General features: G+C 48.9%; 1 protein-coding gene across 2 annotated transcripts in view; it reads right to left on the bottom strand.

Moving 5' to 3' along the window:
* Positions 1-19,162, bottom strand: part of PTPRN2 (protein tyrosine phosphatase receptor type N2) — a 985,554-nt gene that overhangs the window by 22,300 nt on the left and 944,092 nt on the right. For both annotated transcript variants that reach the window (XM_007983635.3, XM_037991107.2), the window contains 4 exons: positions 15,262-15,381; positions 13,899-14,065; positions 8,738-8,791; positions 6,132-6,196 (listed from right to left, as the gene is read on the bottom strand). In XM_007983635.3, coding sequence (XP_007981826.3) covers positions 6,132-6,196; positions 8,738-8,791; positions 13,899-14,065; positions 15,262-15,381 — 406 coding nt within the window. The remainder of the gene's footprint in view (positions 1-6,131; positions 6,197-8,737; positions 8,792-13,898; positions 14,066-15,261; positions 15,382-19,162) is intronic.

Consider the following 19,162-nt stretch of genomic DNA (forward strand, 5'->3'; position numbering starts at 1 on the left):
TGCGGCGGGAGGATGGGGCTTCCCTGTTTTGCTCTCGGAGCCCGCGCTGGGCAGGCAGCAGGTGCCAAACCAGCGTCAGCATGGACCCAGCATGCAGTGGACGCTGCCCTGCCACCAGCTAAAGCCACACTTTCATGGTTTACCCTGGCATCTGCCAGAGAAGGAATGGACCAGTGGGACTCCAGAGAGGACAGACGGTGGGGGATGTGCTCTGGGGAGGGGAAGGCTGCGCCCCCCACGCCACAGAAAAGAACCTGCAAAGCCCGGAGTCCTGGGGCCGAAGGATCCGGTGTGACCCACCAAGGGGGACCGGCAGTGGCCAGCCTGCCCAGGGCTCTGGGGACAGCTCCGGGCTGAGGCAGCCACCCAAGGTCTTTCTGTCTAAAGCATCTTACTGACGGCTGTGTGAGACCTGATCAGGAGGGGAAAATGGAGTGGGGAGGGGAGACCAGCACAAGAGGGGTGACAGGGCTGGGCCCGGGGAGATGAGAAGAGGGTGAGGGTGCAGTCAGGAGCCACCGTAGTGCCACCTTGAAGCCGTGTGGCCCACCAGGACCTGCTGTGGTGGCGGGAGTGGCTTCCAGCTTCACCGCCTGGTGTAGCCATGGTGGCTATGTCACGCAGCTGGTACAACTGAAGAGCTGACTTGTAAACTTTATCCAATTTTAGCGACTCTAAGGAACCACATGTGGCTACTGTACAAAACAAGGCGGCTCTGGAGGGCAGCTGGCCTTCAAAGTCCGGGGAGCCATAAAACATGATTCCGCAAAGACGTTCTGCTGTCACCACGCAAAGCAGATCAGGACCCAGGTGCTCCCGCTTCACCACCCACAGCAGATCAGGACCCAGGTGCTCCTGCTTCACCACCCACAGCAGATCAGGACCCAGGTGCTCCCGCGTCACCACCCACAGCAGATCAGGACCCAGGTGCTCCTGCTTCACCACCCACAGCAGATCAGGACCCAGGTGCTGCCGCTTCACCACCCACAGCAGACCAGGACCCAGGTGCTCCCGCTTTACCACCCACAGCAGATCAGGACCCAGGTGCTCCCGTGTCACCACGCACAGCAGATCAGGACCCAGGTGCTGCCGCTTCACCACCCACAGCAGATCAGGACCCAGGTGCTCCCATTTCACCACGCACAGCAGATCAGGACCCAGGTGCTGCCGCTTCACCACCCACAGCAGATCAGGACCCAGGTGCTCCCATGTCACCACACACAGCAGATCAGGACCCAGGTGCTCCCGTGTCACCATGCACAGCAGATAATGACCCAGGTGCTCTTGCACACGCTTGAGGCGACGGGCTCTCTGTTCCATAGCCCCTCTCGCTTCCCACAGGCAGTCTTCCATCTACTACTGGAACCTGCCCTTAAAAGTTAAGAAAATATAGGAGGAGATCTACGAAAAGATAGGAGAAGATATTTGTGACGTTGGATTTGGCCAAAATATCTTGGGTATGATACTAAAAGCATAGGAAAAAAAAAAGAGAAAAAAATATTTTTTGAGGTATGTTTCTCTCTTGTTGCCCAGGCTGGAGTGCAATGGCACGATCTCAGCTCCCTGCAACCTCCACCTACCGGGTTCAAGTGATTCTCCTGCCTCAGCCTCCCTAGTAGCTGGGATTACGGGCACCCACCACCACACCTGGCTAATTTTTGTATTTTTAGTAGAGACTGGGTTTTGCCATGTTGGCCAGGCTGGTCTCGAACTCCTGACCTCAGCTGATCCACCCGCCTTGGCCTCCCAAAGTGCTGGGATTACAGGTGTGAGCCACAAGAAAAAGATTTTTAAAAAGATAAACTGGACTTCATCAAAATTGAACACTTTTGTGTAACAAAGACACTATCAAAAGAGTAAAAAACCCTGACGTAATGGGAGAAAATGCTTGCAAATAATTACATATATGATAAGGGAGTATTATTCAGAATATATAAAGAACTCTTAGAATTCAACAAGAAAAAAACTGAACAGCCCACTTCAGAAATAGGCAAAGGACTTGAAAGGTCTGTTTTGCTCAAGTTGATACACGAATGGCCAATAAGCCATTAAAGGATGTTCAGCGTCACTAGTTGTTAGGGAAATGCATGTTAAAACCACAGTGAGATCCACTCACATCCACTGGGATGGCTGTAATCAAACAGCCAAGAGGTAAAGAGAATTACGGTCGATGTGGCCGTTCCGCCCCAGGGACAGCTCCAGGGATGCGAGTGGACATCTGCAGATCCACATTCACAGCAGGAATTCTCACAACAGCCCAAAGCTGGAAACAATGGCAATGTCCATTAATACCCAAATGAATCCTCAAAGTGTGGTCCGTGGAATATTAGTCAGTCATAAAAAGGAAGTTAGTGCTGACACATACCACAACACAGGCCAGCCCTGAAGGCATTATGCAAAGTGACATACGCCAGTCACAGAAGCACAGACGTCGCATCACTCCACTTAGATGAGGTGCGTAGTATAGTCAGATTCATGGAAACAAAGAACGGAAATGATCCCTCCCCACAGGCGAGGAGATGTGTATCCACACACACAAGAGTACCCGGGTCCAGTCGCTGAGTCTGAGAGCTGGGGCTGGATCTACACCTGTGTGGACACCCCACCATCCACTCACATTCACGCCATGAGATTACTTAGGAACGTACTCCTAACTAGCTGAAGTTTAAAGTTCACTCCAGCACGGGCTCACAAGCCATGGGGATTCAAGCTGGAACACAAAATTCCCAGTCTGCGGCTCCTGCCAGACAAAAGAAATGAGTCCCCCCAGACACACTCTGCATCTTGTCAACAATCACAGCTGCGGGGGGGGCATATGGCATCTGCTTGGCACGGCCTCCATGGCACCTGGGGCCCCACAGGCACCCTCTTCCGGCCCAGGCGCAGACCCTGGTGGGAATGCTGTGGCAGCGTGGCCACACTTCTCGGCCACTGCATTTCTGTGCTGGCCCCTGGGGAGTGAAGCCTGACTCCGCCTAGCATAGGCTCAGCCGACCTGATCTCTGGGGAGCCTCCCCAGTGCTGGTTGCTCCTCATCCCTTTAAAAAATTGTGGGGAAGTAGAAAAATACCCTCAGTAAGTGAGGTCACTGACAAAAATGTAAAAAGCACAACCTTGGACAATATCTTGCTTGAAAAAAACATTTTTTGCTACATGTGAGCCAAGCCCTTCAATGAGAGAGGAATAGGCTACCTAAAAACAGATTCCGATGCACTTATCTAGTATCAATGAGTTAGAAACATACCTGCTGCAACGGAAATGCCATGTGCAAGCGCTTCACAGATTGGTGCCTACTTTCCCTCCACACAACCCTTTGCAGAACATGAGCCTGTTGACTTTCATTCCAAACTGCATCACTGTCTACTTGCTGCTAAACTAGACAGTGGAGAAAGAACTTCAACTATTCCAAGTTTGCTTTTAAAGGCCTTTAAACTAGGCCCAAAGGCCTTAATCGCTGACAGGCCGTGTGGACAAGTGCCGCTCTGCTGTCTGCGGCCACAGCTGGAGGAGCTGAAAGCACGAAGAGGCCCTGCACGCAGGACTGGAGGACCCTAACGTCAGCGCTGGCACTGCCCAGGAAGCTTGGGAAGGGCGTTCTCTGGTCTTCTGCAACGCATTCCTTTACAGAAAGGAAAATGGGAAGAAAGGTTTCACGTCCAGGGCTCTGGGCCTTTGATCATTTGAGAAATGCTGGGTCTGCAATAGGGGCCTCCGACTTCTCAGGCCAGACAAAGACGCCCGGCCACACAGGCAGGGCCTAGCCTGCACCAGAACAAAACCCCGGCGCCTCTCAGTGTGGAGGCCTGGGAAAGGCCCACCTCAGCCGGCAGAGGGGCCGTCTGCCCTTTGATCTCTCCTGAGACCATGGCCTGGGCCCCAGGTCAGGGAATTTCACACCGCACACACCCCAGGGAAAGAGGAGCAGGTCAAGAACAGGAGGGGGGTCACCAATCTCAGCAAAGGCCCCAAGCCGGCCCTCTTTGGCCAGTTCCACATGGCTGCATGTGTATTGTCCAAAGCTGAGCCCACTCTCAAAGTGGAATTGACATTACATGCCACAATGGAGCCAGTGAACAGTGGCTCAGGTGCCTGGACAATATGCCAGCCCTGCCCCCCGCATTGGGGTCTCGAGGCCGGGACACACTTCTCCATGTTTCCTTCTCTGTGGAGTGAACCTGAGCCACTCAGAACCCAGGCTCCATCCCATCCTTGTGGAGATGCACACTGGGGCCACCTGCATCCAGCCGCCTGCCCGTGCTTCTGGTACCTGGATGGGCAGGTCCCATTGGAAACACAGGTGCCCCCAGCAGCTCATCACATCACATGCTCACAAACACAGGCTTGGTGAGAAACACATCAAATGATCTGTAACGTTCTGAAGATATTTTGGTTTAAGAGAAGGAAAATCTTTATGTGTGAGAGAAAGAAGGGAGGGCCCGTGATAAGGGGAGAAATACAAATTCCACGGATAGCTCTGAGCTCCAATAGCTGTTAATTTGGAAAGAAAAAGAAATATTTGATAAGATACAGCAGCATTAATGGACAAGGAAAAATGGACTTTTAAATGACAAAAAGGATTGTGTCATGTCCAAAACAAACAAACAAAAAAGGATTAAAAGTATTACCAGAGTGTTTGCATTTTGTTTTTGTTTGCCCATTCCCACCACTAAACGAATCTTGGGTGTTTAAAATGATATTTGGTGGCACGAAAACTGATTTCATTTCTCCCCAGCAGCCAGTAAAGGATGCTGGTGGTGTCGGGGGGGTGTGGGGTGTGGGGTGTGGGGCTGGAACTTGCCCAGGCTCTCCAGTCCTTCTGCATAAAGTCATGGCTGTTGTTTTATCTTCACGCATTTATGTCTTTTTTTTTGTTAACCAGAAGAAACTGAAGTAAGGAAAATGCTTATTTTAAAGTTGCTGGCATTCGTGGAAGTGCATAGAAACTGGTTTCTATGATCGATGCCTGTTCCTGTCACTGGGCCAGTGAAGAAGGACGGGATGTTCTGGAAGGTGGAGGTCTCCATATGAACACATATATGTGTGTGTGTGTTGAGATGAAGGGAATTGTTGATTCACGCTGGGAAAGAGACTGTGGGATGCTGACATCTCAGCGCCTCCCACCTTCCATGGGACGCTAATGGGTATCGCAAGGCTGACGCAGACTCTTCTCAAGTAAGTGTCAGAGGGACGCTGGACACATCTCTCTGCCCCGGACTCCTCAGGGCCTCTCCGTGTGCACCTGCCCTGTGATGCTCAAGGAGCAGACTCAGTGCGTGCCTCCTCCCAAGCTCACCTGGCTGGGGAGCCCTCTCTCTGGCCCCTATTCAAAGAGATGACCTCAGAGGTTGGGTGTTCTGGAGACCACCTTTTGAGAAATGCCAGAGCTCAATCCCCATGCTTTTGGAGGAGAAAACTGGATTCCAGAGAGGTTAAAAGCTCTGTCCAAAGTGATAAACCTCATTGCTGGCAGAGCCGGACCCGTGTGCAGATCCGCTCTCCCACGCTGCTGCTGGACCCGTCCTCGCACCCTGTGCCTCACGTCTAAGACACCCCACACCCTGCGCATGCTCCCGCTCTGCCAAACCTGTCCTCCTCCCACCACAGGCCTCAGTCTAAGACTCCCCATGCCGTCTCCGAGAGGAAAGCCTCCCATAGCACACACAGAGATTCTCTAGATAAGAAGGACATTCACAAAAAGGGCTGAAAGGCTCATTTGAGATGGGGTGATTGACATTCGATGGCAATTACTAACGGATATTTTTAGTGTGACTCTACTGCAAATACCGTTTTAACAACAGTGAAGTTACATTGAATACTGGAGCGACGTTCTGCACCGCAAGGACACTGAAGGGCCCGAGGGTGGTTTCTCCGCGGCTGTGAGGTTAACGCTGCAGCGTGTGCGGCAAACACCTGTCAAGGACCCACCGTGTGCTCGGCACACAGAGGCAGGTAACGAAGGACCAGTCTCAGAAGCAAATGTGCTCGCTGCAAACCACCTTCCTATGGCCCAGCAGAGGGACAACAATCGGGGAATTTTTTCCGGGGCCTCCCGTGAACACTGCACCCTACGTTGCCATAGCAACGCCATCCCAGCTCTGAGCCACAACAAAGCCGCAGTGTCTGCGTCTCACCTTTGGCCATCTTGTTGAGAACCATGTCGATCAGGACGTAGGTGCCGCTCCGGCCTGCACCGTCACTGCCAACAGAAGGAGAGAAATGACAGTTGCCGTCCACACGGAAGCCCGACCCACCGCACAGCTAGTGACAGTCCATTTCCTTCACGCTTAAGTGGGGCCGGCGAGAGGAAAGAAGGATGGCGGATGTGAGCGGGGGAGGAAGGACGCGGGCTGGGAGAATCCAAGCGAGGGCGAAGGGAGGCCGCTGGGGGCTTCGAGCCTCTGAGCAGCTTGTGGCAGGGGCTGCTGTGCTCAGGTCTGTTTCCCTCTTGCTTGTTCCCACCTCTTTGGCCAAAGATGTGGAACATTTTGCCAGAACAAAATGAACTAAGTGTTTGACTGTGTCAGAGTTGATGGCGTTTGTATAGAAGATATCTGCAAGGTGCTTTCTCTAGGGTTGCCGGGCAACCTCCCGAGCGGAGAGGGGAGGGCGCTGGGCAGCTGGACTCCACTGGCTCACGCAGGCAGGGACACTTTGGGCACACCCCCCTAGGCTGCCTGCCGCCCTTTCTAAACGCAGGTCCTCCCTCTCAGAAGGAGAAACTGACATAACAGTCATTACTCAATCATATTCTTTAAAAAGCACTCTCATTTCATCTCTTTCTCATCCCACCAGCTATAATTGGAATATTTACCATCTGGGCTAGAGTTGTAAAAATGTTTTGAATAATACCTCAACAGTAGCAAAGGAAAAAAAAATCCCTTTTTTTTCTGGAAGAAGAGTAGCCTCAGCACCATCCTTTCCTCATGAGGAATGTGTGAAGCCATTTCCTCCCCCAGTGCAGACACTGTCACCGGGTTGCAGGAGTTTAGAGGCCTAATTAAAAGTACATAGGGCTTGGGCTCACACCCACGACTGGCTTTTAAGTGGAGGACCTTTTATGTTTATAATCCTAGCAAAATCAATTGTGACTGTCCGGAAAAAGAATAACTGTTTCCCTCTCAAGACTTCAAGAAAGACGTGACTACCCAGCAGATACCACGCTTTCGGTTCTGCTTTCTATGCCGTCTGTAATCCCAAGAAACGATGGAAGCCTAGAGGTGAGTTTTTGATCGTAAAGAATCAGTACATTTTGGCTTTAACCTGTTTCCTCAAACAAATGGTTGAAAAATGCTGTAGTTGGGACAGTAAATGTTTCAAAAACGTCTCATTCACATCCTCACACCCTCACTGCATCACCAAGGAGGAGAAGCGGTTGGCCTGGGCCGCATGTAACCCTCACTGCTCATTTCAAAGGGCCACGGTGAGCATTGTGGTTGCTGAGTGCGTTTCTCACTTGTCTTCTATGCACAGCATATATTCACATGAATATTTTAACATCTACTACAAAAATCTTCCAACTAAGTGTAGCTTGTCTTGATACATTTGTGGGTAAAAGATGTTCTACTCTACTCTTTGAGGACAACAGACCATAATCTATTTTCATCCTCCTCTCTCATAGACAGGAATGCACACACAAAACACACATGCTTCTTGATTGGATTTGACAGATTTGGTGTTTGTTCTTTGGAGACAGATTTCCTTTTTATTCCAGGCAGGAGGAACATTCTATAAGACACTTCTAGAAAAATGGAATATGAGTTCTTCACCAAAAGTAGTTGGGTATCAAGTCCAGCAGAGACAGTACTATTAGGTTGAGTTTTCTTTGCATAAAATCTATTCTTAATGGTGTGGTTTTAACATACTTAAGGATATGAGTCACTGAATTTTTACCAAGAGGCCTGAACCCACATGATAAACTGGAGGTGGCTGTGCCTCCTGTAATGACAGATTTCGCCCCTGTTCGTAACCAGTCCCCAGCATTTCTCACCATCTGCAGAGGGTTCTGAGCCTCTGCTGAACATCATGGTGGCTGAGACAATGCAACAGGCTGAAAACATTGTCTCGATGTTTCTGTGTCATGGCACCATAGGGTTTAAGAACAGGTAAGGTGGCAGGATATGCTCATGGGTGAGTAGAAGGCAGGACACTGCACCGTGGGCTGCTAGAAAATATGCTATGTGAGGCCAGGTGCAGTGGCTCATGCCTGTAATCCCAGCACTTTGGGAGGCCGAGGTGGGTGGATCATTCGAGGTCAGGAGTTCAAGACCAGCCTGATCAAATGGTGAAACCTCCTCTCTACTAAAAATACAAAAAGATTAGCCAGGCGTGGTGGTGGGTGCTTGTAATCCCAGCTACTCGGGAGGCTGAGGCAGGAGAATCGCTTGATCCCAGGAGGTGGAGGTTGCAGTGAGCCCGAGATCATGCCATTGCACTGCAGCCTGGGTGATACAGTTAAAAAAAAAAAACAAAAAAACAGCAAGCCATGTGCATTTTAGCAAAAAAAAAAAAAAAAAAAAAAAAAAAAAAAAAAAAAAAAGGCAAGCCATTATACAGACATAATACAAGCAACACCCAATTGTATTTACCCAAATGGCACAGCAAAGTAAGTTTATATTTTTGGTTTCCTTTAGAAGTGCCAGTTAGTTATATTTATTAAGCAATTAGAAAGTTAAGCTTCTTGCATAGATTGTTTTTTGAGGTAGCCAAAACTTCTTAATTCATTAAAAGTTGTACTTGCCTGCAATGAACAATTATTGGACAAGAACGGCCCCTGTAGCACTTGTTTACTTTTCTGAAATAAAAAGAGAGATAAAAACTTTAGTTGTGTACTAAGACTTTGCGTTAATCCAAAACAACTATTAAAACAAAGCCCAAGGTCTGTGTGTTTGAAATCATTTTGCAATCGCTTGTTTTGACAGAGAAAATGAAAATTATACACATAATATCAAACATTTATTCTTCTTCTCAACATGATGTTATTAATCGGAGCTTTAAAACCAATGTTACACCTTTACACTGCTTTCTCCTTCCAAGGAGGGGTGCCAGGCTTTGAACCAGTGGACTCCTGGCCCATCCCGCCCGCCCCACCCCTGCAGGCTCTCCTCTTTCTGTTTCTACTTATGTTGACTTGACCTTTCGTTACACTACATCTTGATTCTTCACTAAAATTTTTGAATTTTGCAATTTATGCTCAAAATTTCTTACATTCCAGACATCATATTGGAAACTGTTATTTCTGTACTATCTAAAAACAGCATCTTCAAGGGGATTTGTGACCTGTTAGCTTTTGGTAGCGATATCTAAATTACGCAGAAACCTCCACGAAGTTCAAGACAAGTCCTTTCCATGTTTACAACTTCGAGTATACAAACAACTTCATTGTGCAGAGTTTAGATCAGAAGTCGTGAAAATTAGAAATGAGCATACATTTAAGATTTCATAACCAACCCCTAAATCAAAACAGAGGGCTGATTTAAGATTCACTCTGTAAACTCCAGGTTTTTTTTTACATTAAGTGAAACAACTAAACCTGTTTATGTAGTCCATTAAAGTTGTCAGTGAACTATTTCTGAATAAGTAAAATTAAAGGCAGAATCTCAGGTTATTGGAATAAAGCATGTGTGAAAGGGATGTGTTCTAAAATGTGCTGCGTGAACTCCCACAAGAAACAAATGTAAAAAAATGGAAGTATGGACCGTAAATGGGAAAATGTCACGTTTCTTTGCAAAGGCTTGCCTATTCAGCACCAAATAGTCAGTGGAAAGTAAACATTCCATCAACTGGTTGCTTTTCTACAAACCTTTGAAGCCAGAAGGGGCAGGGTGGCTGTGGAGGGAGAGGGGAGGTAAGTGTCCAGTGAGCAATGAGTGGAGGGATGCTTGAATACGGCGGAACCCAAGCCACAGAGCTTTCTCCTCCTCTCTTCCTATTCCCCTAGGAGTTACCAGAACAAGGCCCTTCTGACGGGAGTGTGAACGCCCAGTCTGGAGGGCACAACGGGAGTTAAAGGAGCAGCTGTGGGGCCTGGACTCGGGGTGCCCACCTGCAGATGGGCCGCGGCCACAGCCTAGCCAGGAGGCACTTGATCTGTGCTGCCCTCTGGTCTGTGAAACACGAGGCTGATGCCTGAAAATGGGGCGGGCTCAGACACAGCACAACCAGCAACGGCCTCCAGGGCCGCATCGCCTTTTCTGTTAGAGGTGTTTGTTGCTTCTGGGGCACACGGTGGTGTGAAGGCTTTGGGGAGAGGTGGGGAACACAACAGTGAACTCCTTAAAGGTAACAGCACTTGTATGCCAGAAGGCCTTGAACATTCTTGGTCCCTGGAGAATAAACAGGTTGGAAAACAGATCCACCATGTCTACCTCTAAAATGTCCCATTCCTGACTCAGGCTGTAAAGCATCGAGGGCTCCTGATGACGGAATGGATACCAGGCCCCAGGGGTGCACCCCAGCATGGGGGTGGGAAGCCCTCCAGCTCAGTAAAGACCGTGTGTGTGTGCATGAGACTGCACGCATGTGCGTGACATGAGCACACATGTGCACACGTGTGCACATGTAGAATCAAGCAGGCTCAACTGTCAGACCAAATGGTGAGTGGCTTTGCTTTGAAAGGCCTTTTGCCTTTGGCAGAGGAGTTTACTGGCCATGGCTCAGCCTCTGAATCTTGCAAATGGGAACGACCTCAGTTCTGCTCCTCCAGCTTCCTGCTGTGTTTCATGCCTTGTGGTCCACTCTACGTAGAGACTAAACTCAGCTTCCGGAAGTCCACACCTGTCAGTCACCAGGGGTTGCTCATTTTTTCCTCATGAGACCAAGTACACAAAAAAAGGAACAGTAAAACAAACCAACCCCCAACCCCCAAACCAGGTGCGCTTGAAGAAAGTGTGCTGGTTTGAGGAAAGGCCAGTGTAAGAAGTCAGTAGACAGCGGTGGCTTATGGCCAGCTCCTGCTTTGGCAAAATGCAGTAATAACCCCCCTGGCTGGGAAATGCTCCTAGTGAGTGAATTTGTGGCTATGATGGCCTCGACTTGCTTCCCCACTCCTGAAACTCCTGTGTCTATCTCATGGTGTACGTGAGATACCATTTTCTCTGACATGTTGTGCCTGGTGGCCTTGGGAAGGTTTCGCTGTAATTTTCATATCCGTACCAGCCCCCACCTTGTGCTCAACCTTTTTACAAAAACCCGCAGGCAGTCAAGGACATGTGCAGTGTAGATACAGGGTGTGGCACAGCTGAGGACTTTATTTACAAACATCTGCAGTCGTATTGTTACACGCAAAGCATCACAAATAGAGAGGCAAAACCACGACATATTGAACACAAGAGTTCATCCAGTTGACCCAAGCTGTAGACCACGGATTATTCAGGAAGGTGACAAAGCTGCCTCATTTGACTCCATCAGAACAAAGCATCAGTGAGCAAAAGGTCTCCCACAGTAAGAAAAGTTGATATTATAGAAACTTCCGCAACAGGAATTCACTGAGAAAGAACGATTAGTGATACAAACCAACCCCCGGGTCACCGGGCGAGAGTGCACCGTCATGCAAAGCACCAGCAAGCAAGGTCAGAGGTCGTTAGAGTCTCAGAAAGGGGCTTCCCACATCGCCCCCTGCAGGACAGTCACAGTTTCCAATGATCACTTTTGTGACTATGCAACTGGGCTCATATTACTAGCTGCAACATCACAAAAATGACACTGGCCACCGCTAATTAGCTGGCAAGGTAAGGGTTTGTCCGTTTTACCGTGAGCAGCGTTAGTGAGCGCCATTGCACACAGCAAGAAGGGAGAGAGTAATACGAGAGAGAGAGAGAGAGAGAGAGAGAGAGAGAGAGAGAGAGAGAAGTTTTTAAAGCAAAGCCCTCACATGTGATGCTAATTATCTCTTAGCAGTTTCTCTTTAAAGTGTAAATGTGCTCCCTCTGGGCTCCAGAAATATTTAATTACACATCTCGGTGCCTGGCGAAGGCGCCAGGCCAGAGTGAGAACGCCTCGTCTATTGTTCAAAGATAAGAAACCCTGCAGCATGAAGATGGCCGGTGTCTTCAGAAGTGGTCTCACCTTTCCGGTTGCAGAAATCGGGGTGGCTATTTTATAGAGAAAATCCACCACCGGCAATGCGTGTCTAAGTGTGAAGCTTTCACTCAAACCCGCTGTCCAGGTAACACATGAAAGGCGGCCTTGGCTGAAATGCTGGGCAGTGCCAGGTAAGGCAGGCAAGAAAAGCTTTCTACTCTGACGTGGCTTTCAAAACCGTGTCTGGGGGTTCATTAGCTTTTGAATTTATCAAAAACCTTCTTAGGCTGTATCTCCTCAGACCGTGGAACAAGGGAAATTTGGGAATCCAATTTTTCTTGGTGATGAATCATAAACACAGACGGTTGGTGATGTATATGTTCCAGTCCATATATGGATATGGACGTAGCAACGTGCCCATATGCATATATGTGCAAACACACTGGATGAACACAAAGACGGGGTGTTAAGATGAATTGCTGTCTTTGTAGCTACATCCATTTTGCCAGGAATGACCGCTTTTTGAAGACTCTATTTCAGGAAATTATGTAAGATTTCTACATAGTATGTCTTTAGAAATAAATCTGTGTTGAGAAAATGTACATAATGGCCAGGAAATTAGGGTGGGCAAGGAAGGAACTGTGTGCAGTAGTTGTTTTAGGATGTACTCAGGACTCTGGATCCACGCTCTGCGTCCCCAGGGAAGGTGACGGCAGGCAGGGGCCACTGAGTGTGTGCTGTGGCTGCGACACCAGATTCGTGTGTCTCCTTGGAGAGGCTCTTGATTGATTGCTATTGATTCAAATTACAAAAAACTGTATTTTGCTTTTCAATGTAGACTAAAAGGCAAAAGAAATTGTATCATAATAAGTGTCAGAACCTGTAATACAGAAATTCAAGAATTCCACAGAGAATTCCAAAATCCCTTCTTTACGACAGTCCTTGTCTTGTTAATCTCCCTCCAGTGACATAACTGTAGACCCAAGGATGAGTGACTATTAACAATCAAGTCACTTTATGATAGAGGGGCACAGCACTGGATTAAAATGCATTTTGTTCTTATTCTCCTTGTTTGGATATTTATCTCTTTTCCTCAACAGGCAGACTTCTGATCAGTTAAATGTAAAATATATTCTAAACAATTTAGAGTTTGGTCATTGATGCTGTTGACAATTTCATTTTCCTTGTGGTGGCTTATTCACTAAGCACCACCAGCTAGCCAGCGTGGACCAACTGTTTATCACAATCAAAGCTGCGGTCTTAAATGCTGCTTTTTTTTTTTCATTGTGTATTTCTTCCTGTAAGACAGAGTCTAGCATTCATTTCAACAGTTCAATAAATACACTCTAAAACCAGACAACTTACTGGGTGACCGGCAGACTGGAGCAATGAACAAAAAAGGTCAGTTTCAAAATAGCCCTAAAAATATAGACAGCCACAGGCTAAGCATCTCTGGGCTTTCCTGCAAGACCACCCAGGGTGTTATCTGGGCCTGCACTTGTTACCTCTTTCCACCACGGAGCCAGACGAGAATCCAACCAAAAATCCAAGCTTTATTCATCAGTATCCTGTGGCTCATACACTTTAGGCTCTTTGTCAGTGGAAGAATCTTATCAAAAATAATGGCCCTATTTCCACAATGCTAAGATGCCTATTCTCCCTCACATTTTAATACGTCTGAAACTAGAAAATCGCTCACAATTAACATGTGCCGTTAATGGAGCCTTCCCACCTCTCGCTTCACTTCCCTTCCCCCTGCGGTGCTGACACAGACGCTGCCCTTGGCGCGAGGGGCATCTTAGAAGCACAGAAACCTGGCATCGCCCCCCCTCCGCCGCGCACTCAGCGCGCACTGCCTGGCCAGCGGGCTGTGCGTTTACCTGCGGAAGTCCAGGAGGGATCTTGAGGAGGAGGGGACTCCTCGGTCATACCAACTCAGGAAGTGGAACTGGGTCACGGTGCGCGTCTCGTTGGTCTGCAGGTTCTTCAGATAGAAGCTCCTCACCAGGAAGTCCTCGCACCAGATGTGCTCGGAGACCAGGTTCACCTGGTAGGTAGGGAGGGCAGGAGGGAGGGGGACAGAGACAGGTGTGGACATCATGAACCAAACTGCAGGCACTGAGGAGCCCAGGGCCATGTCTGATGAGAGAAGGGGGTGCTGAAAAGAGGCCCCATTTCACAGCACAGGGGGGTTCCCTCGGCTTCACGGCCCCCTCCCACCTTCCCAATGTTAACACTTACGCTAAAGATAGCTCCTTGTGAGTGTGTATGCTTAATGTTATTTAGGGGCTTGAGCATCACATAATTTTTTTAAAAGTTACAATCCAAAACTATCCTACTTTTTGTCTTTTGCATGTCCATGTTATATAAACCCTCAAAAAAAGGAACCAGAGAAAAATTACACTTTTAAACAAAACCAGCGACACAACTATGTGTTCTGCTAAATGGTTCCACTCTAAGTGAGACTCCATCGTGATGTGCACGCCTGGATCTAGAGCAGGAAAAGCAAAAAGCTCACGAGGTGCGCTGATGTGAACCCGAGCGCAGGCACTTCCCAGCCTAAGCGTTTCTGCAGGAACCCCGAAGCCACAGCTGTGTGGTTTAGGGTTCACACTTAAGCCTCTAACTCACTTCCCCCTGTGGAGCTTCGGCATTCTCACTCCGTTTAAAGCCAAACAGAATCAAAGCATGCATTCTAGTGCTGGCTTAATTGCCTATGTTTATTTAGTTCATTCTTGACGTGGGCAGAAAATCCAGCGAGATAAATAAACTGGTCAGCAGGTTATCCTTAAATAAAAAGGTCACATGATCCAGCCACAAAACTCCAAGCAGAGCTATGGGGAGGCCACACGGCTCAGGCACTGGCATCAAGGAGGGGAGCCAGGTTCTTTTTAAAGACGGACCCCACTTAAAGGCCTGTTATATGGGACCGGGACCATGCTGTGAGGCAAATGTTTTTTCTACTCTGTCAGCATTTGGATTTAGAAAATCTAAAAAAATAAAAACCACACCACATTCCCAGGGTCTGGTTCATGACCACACAGCCGTGTGAAGCATCCACATGGGCAGTATGGCCTTTGGGGGTGGCTCAGCCTCCATCCCCTGAACATGGGGGGCGCTGAGCCTCCCTGCACGGGGCCAGGATGCTGGGGCCGTAACGAATCCCATTCAGAGGAGGAGCGGGGCCCAAGTGCTCCTCGTCCAGCTGGCGGGTCCTGGCCTGGGTGGTTCTGGTCCGAGTACCTCATAGATGTGGTAGAGGTTGGAGCCTTCATCTGGCCAGTAGTGGTAGCACTGCCGGACGCCGTTCTCCGTGAGGGGCGTCAGCATGACGATCACCACGCAGCCGCTCTCCCACACCATCTGTGGACAAAGAAGGCCCGTGGCCACCGCGTGACTGTCTCATCACCGCGTGACACGTGTAATTATTGCACTCGGAAGCACAGTCCAAATTTATTCCATTCATAGGACATTTATTTCATTTTCTCAGACATGTTTACTCTGCAGCTGCCTGAGTGTCTCTGAATGCACTGGCCCATACTTTGCATGTTCCATGAAATATTAGAAATCCCTGCAAATTTATCCCATGCCATTTAGAGCTTCCTCAGTTCTAGGTTCAGCTGTGTGGCTTTCCAACTTTTGATCTGTAAAGGAAACTTTCTATAATGCCACACGTAACAGCCAGCGCTTCTCCAGGTGGTGCAAGTGGAACTCGGCCGACACCCTCGCTTGCTGGCGGCTGGCATCATTTTGCTCACCTAGAGAAATGTTTTGCTTTGTGAAGCTGCTGTCCTATCAGAAGCAGTCTCCGAAAGGCTTCTTTTCAAAGTACATCACGGAAAGCAGCACTGTACTGCTGCAATTTCATTTGTTTATACCGAAATATGGCAACACGATTCAGATTAAAGCAAATACCAAATTGATTTACTAATTCTTATTAGCCACACTGAAACACAATAAACAAAAGCACATTTAAACACACAGAAATGACAAAGACACAAAGCCTCTGACCTCGCTTCTTTGCAAACACAACTGGCTACTTGTGGCTGTAAGCCTCCAGCTTAACATTTACAGCCTAATTACCCAAAACCATTAATCCTGTGGGGCACACTGATGTGGCATGTGTAGATTTTTATTAGCATATTAAATTATAGAGTGAAGAGGGTCTGCTTTTTCTGCAATGGGTTACATTAACTTGGCAGAAATGTTTGTAAGCAACTGTATTTAGATGTAAATTTGGTATCCAAGACAGTTTCTGTTTCTTTTAAAAACAGATACAAAAATCCAATTAAGATCTTGTTATTTAAAAAACCCTCATATCTCAAATATAAAATGCTGTCATCATAGTGCATGTTACTGAATTCCACATTTATTTTTTAAAAACCAGGCATATACATGATATTTTCCTCTTTTAATATTGATTTATGTTCTCATGGGGCTGAAATAGGGCACCTCACTGTGTATCATTTACATTGGAAGCTAACAGAACCAACTGAAGTATTTACGAAAAGCCCACAAATAAATATGAACTATGCTCAAATTCGCGCACTTCCTTTCTCCTTAGTGCCCATCCAACAACAACATGAGAATTCAAAGCGTGTTTCTTACGCTAAGCTTTTCAGGCTTTCAAACCTGCTCCTCCAAATGGGTACTTCCATCACATAACAATTTAATGTGCCTTCAGAAGGTGGAGAAGCTCATGGAAGCCATTACGAAAATGAGGAAAAACACAGATTTTATGAGTGTAATAAAAATACAATGATCTAGACCATAAACTAATCATCCGGCACTCGGCTCCTTGCCGCCCTAGTGTGACATTACGGAGCCCCATCGACTAGGGGGATCCGCGCGGCCTGGAAGCCGCGCTCATTGGCTCTCGCATCCGCCCTTCATTATGGGGCGACTTCCCGGCTCTCTGAAGATTTGGTTAAGATTAAATCCAAATGAAACTTAATTTAAACAAACAATCCCAAAGGCACTCTGGGGAATAATATTTCTTTTTAGGTCACTGTGTATAAAAGCAGAGAGGGGAATTTACTAAATCAAACAAATAGGCAGCCCTATTGGGCACCAAATATCACAAGCTGTTCACGGATCTGATTACATTATCTTGTGTTCCTTCGAATTGGTACATAGCAACCCAATCTAGGAGGGAAACTACGGCGTTTCTCCATCTGTTTCCAGCCTTCAACAGCAGCGCCTGACCAGTTAACCTCACAACATACCGCAAAAATCCGTTTGGATTTTGGTACGAATACAGAATATCAGTAAAAATCCCAGTCAAGTAAGGTTCAATTTCTAATCGGGGAGAAGTTTCACTATTTTCTTTCTCGTTGGCTTGGTCTTTGTTGAAAGGTAAAATACAGAAAGTGCTCACCCCTGGCACCTGTGACCTCATTTGGATACAGGATTTTCAGACGTAATCAAGTTAAGGTTGGTTTGTGTCACAAATCTTTGAGAAATCTAAAACTTTCTTTCAGGAAGTAAATAATGACCCAGGGTCCTTGTTTAATCTTAATGCAGTTCATTGGAATAGGCAGTTTACAAAACTGTATTGTTGAATTCCAGAAATAACCATTTCTAGCACTTCCTGTTTGGTGAAGGGTAAGAGAATATGGCCCCCATGGCCACGTGCACACCCGAACACCTGCACACCCGAGCACCTGCACACCCGAGCACCTGCACACCCGAGTCCCTGCACAGCCGAGCCCCTGCACAGCCGAGCCCCTGCACAGCTGAACACCTGCACAGCCGGGCACCTGCACAGCTGAGCACCTGCACAGCCGAGCACCTGCACACTGGAGCACCTACACAGCCAAGCCACCTGCACAGCCGAACACCTGCACAGCCGAGCACCTGCACAGCTGAACACCTGCACACCCGAGCACCTGCACAGTCAAGCACCTGCACACCTGAACACCTGCCCACCTGAGCACCTGCACACCCGAGCACCTGCACACCCAAGCACCTGCCCACCTGAACACCTGCCCACCTGAACACCTGCCCACCTGAACACCTGCCCACCTGCACACCCAAACACCTGCGCACCCAAGGACCTGCACAGCTGAGCACCTGCACACCCGAGCACCTGCACACCCGAGCACCTGCACACCCGAACACCTGCCCACCCGAGCACCTGCACAGCCAAGCACCTGCACACCCGAGCGCCTGCACACCCGAACACCTGCCCACCCGAGCACCTGCACAGCCAAGCACCTGCACACCCGAGCGCCTGCACAGCCGAGCACCTGCACACCTGAGCACCTGCACACCCGAGCACCTGCACACCCGAGCACCTGCACACCTGAGCACCTGCACACCCGAACACCTGCACACCTGAGCACCTGCACAGCCGAGCCCCTGCACACCCAAACGCCTGCACACCCAAGCGCCTGCACACCCGAACGCCTGCACACCCAAACGCCTGCACACCCAAGCGCCTGCACACCCAAACACCTGCATACCCGAGCACCTGTGTATCAGGCACTTGGCTGGAGGTGCTGGAGGGGCAGACCCCGACCTTGGCTGGTGGCAGAGTGTCCCTGGGCACTGTGGGATTCCATAGCCACCCACGACACCCTCAGACTGCAGGGTTAGAGTCTGGGGTTACCCCTCCTGGAGCAGAAGCAGGTGCCACCATCCACCACCAGCCCTGGATCGAACCAAAGCCACCAACATGGACTGAGAATAAACCGCAAGTGCCGGATCCCAAGTGCGGACAGCTGGCACCACACTTCAGAGAAGAACCGACACTCCCCCATTAGACACGCTTCTTCAGTGCAGCGTCCCCATGCCTCAGCATCCCCCTCGAAGGCTCCAGCCGTGCCAGCTCTGTGGGCCTGGGGTGGGGACCTCGGCATCCCCCTCGAAGGCTCCAGCCGTGCCAGCTCTGTGGGCCTGGGGTGGGGAGGGGAGTGACGTTGCGCTTTGCTGTTTATGATTCCAGCAGGAATGGAAGTGGTCAGCCCAGTGGTTCTCAGAGACCACCAAACACTGGGGTTAAAGCCTGCAGCCAGGCTCTGTGAGCCCAACCCATCCCAACGTGCCCAGCAGGGGCACAGCAGCTTGTGGTGGGGTCTCCTGATGGCTGTTTAGCAGCAGCAAGTGGACAAATTCAGTAATTTGGACAGTGATCCTATGAACA

Source organism: Chlorocebus sabaeus, chromosome 21 (genome assembly GCF_047675955.1).
Source record: "Chlorocebus sabaeus isolate Y175 chromosome 21, mChlSab1.0.hap1, whole genome shotgun sequence".
NCBI lineage: Eukaryota > Metazoa > Chordata > Mammalia > Primates > Cercopithecidae > Chlorocebus > Chlorocebus sabaeus.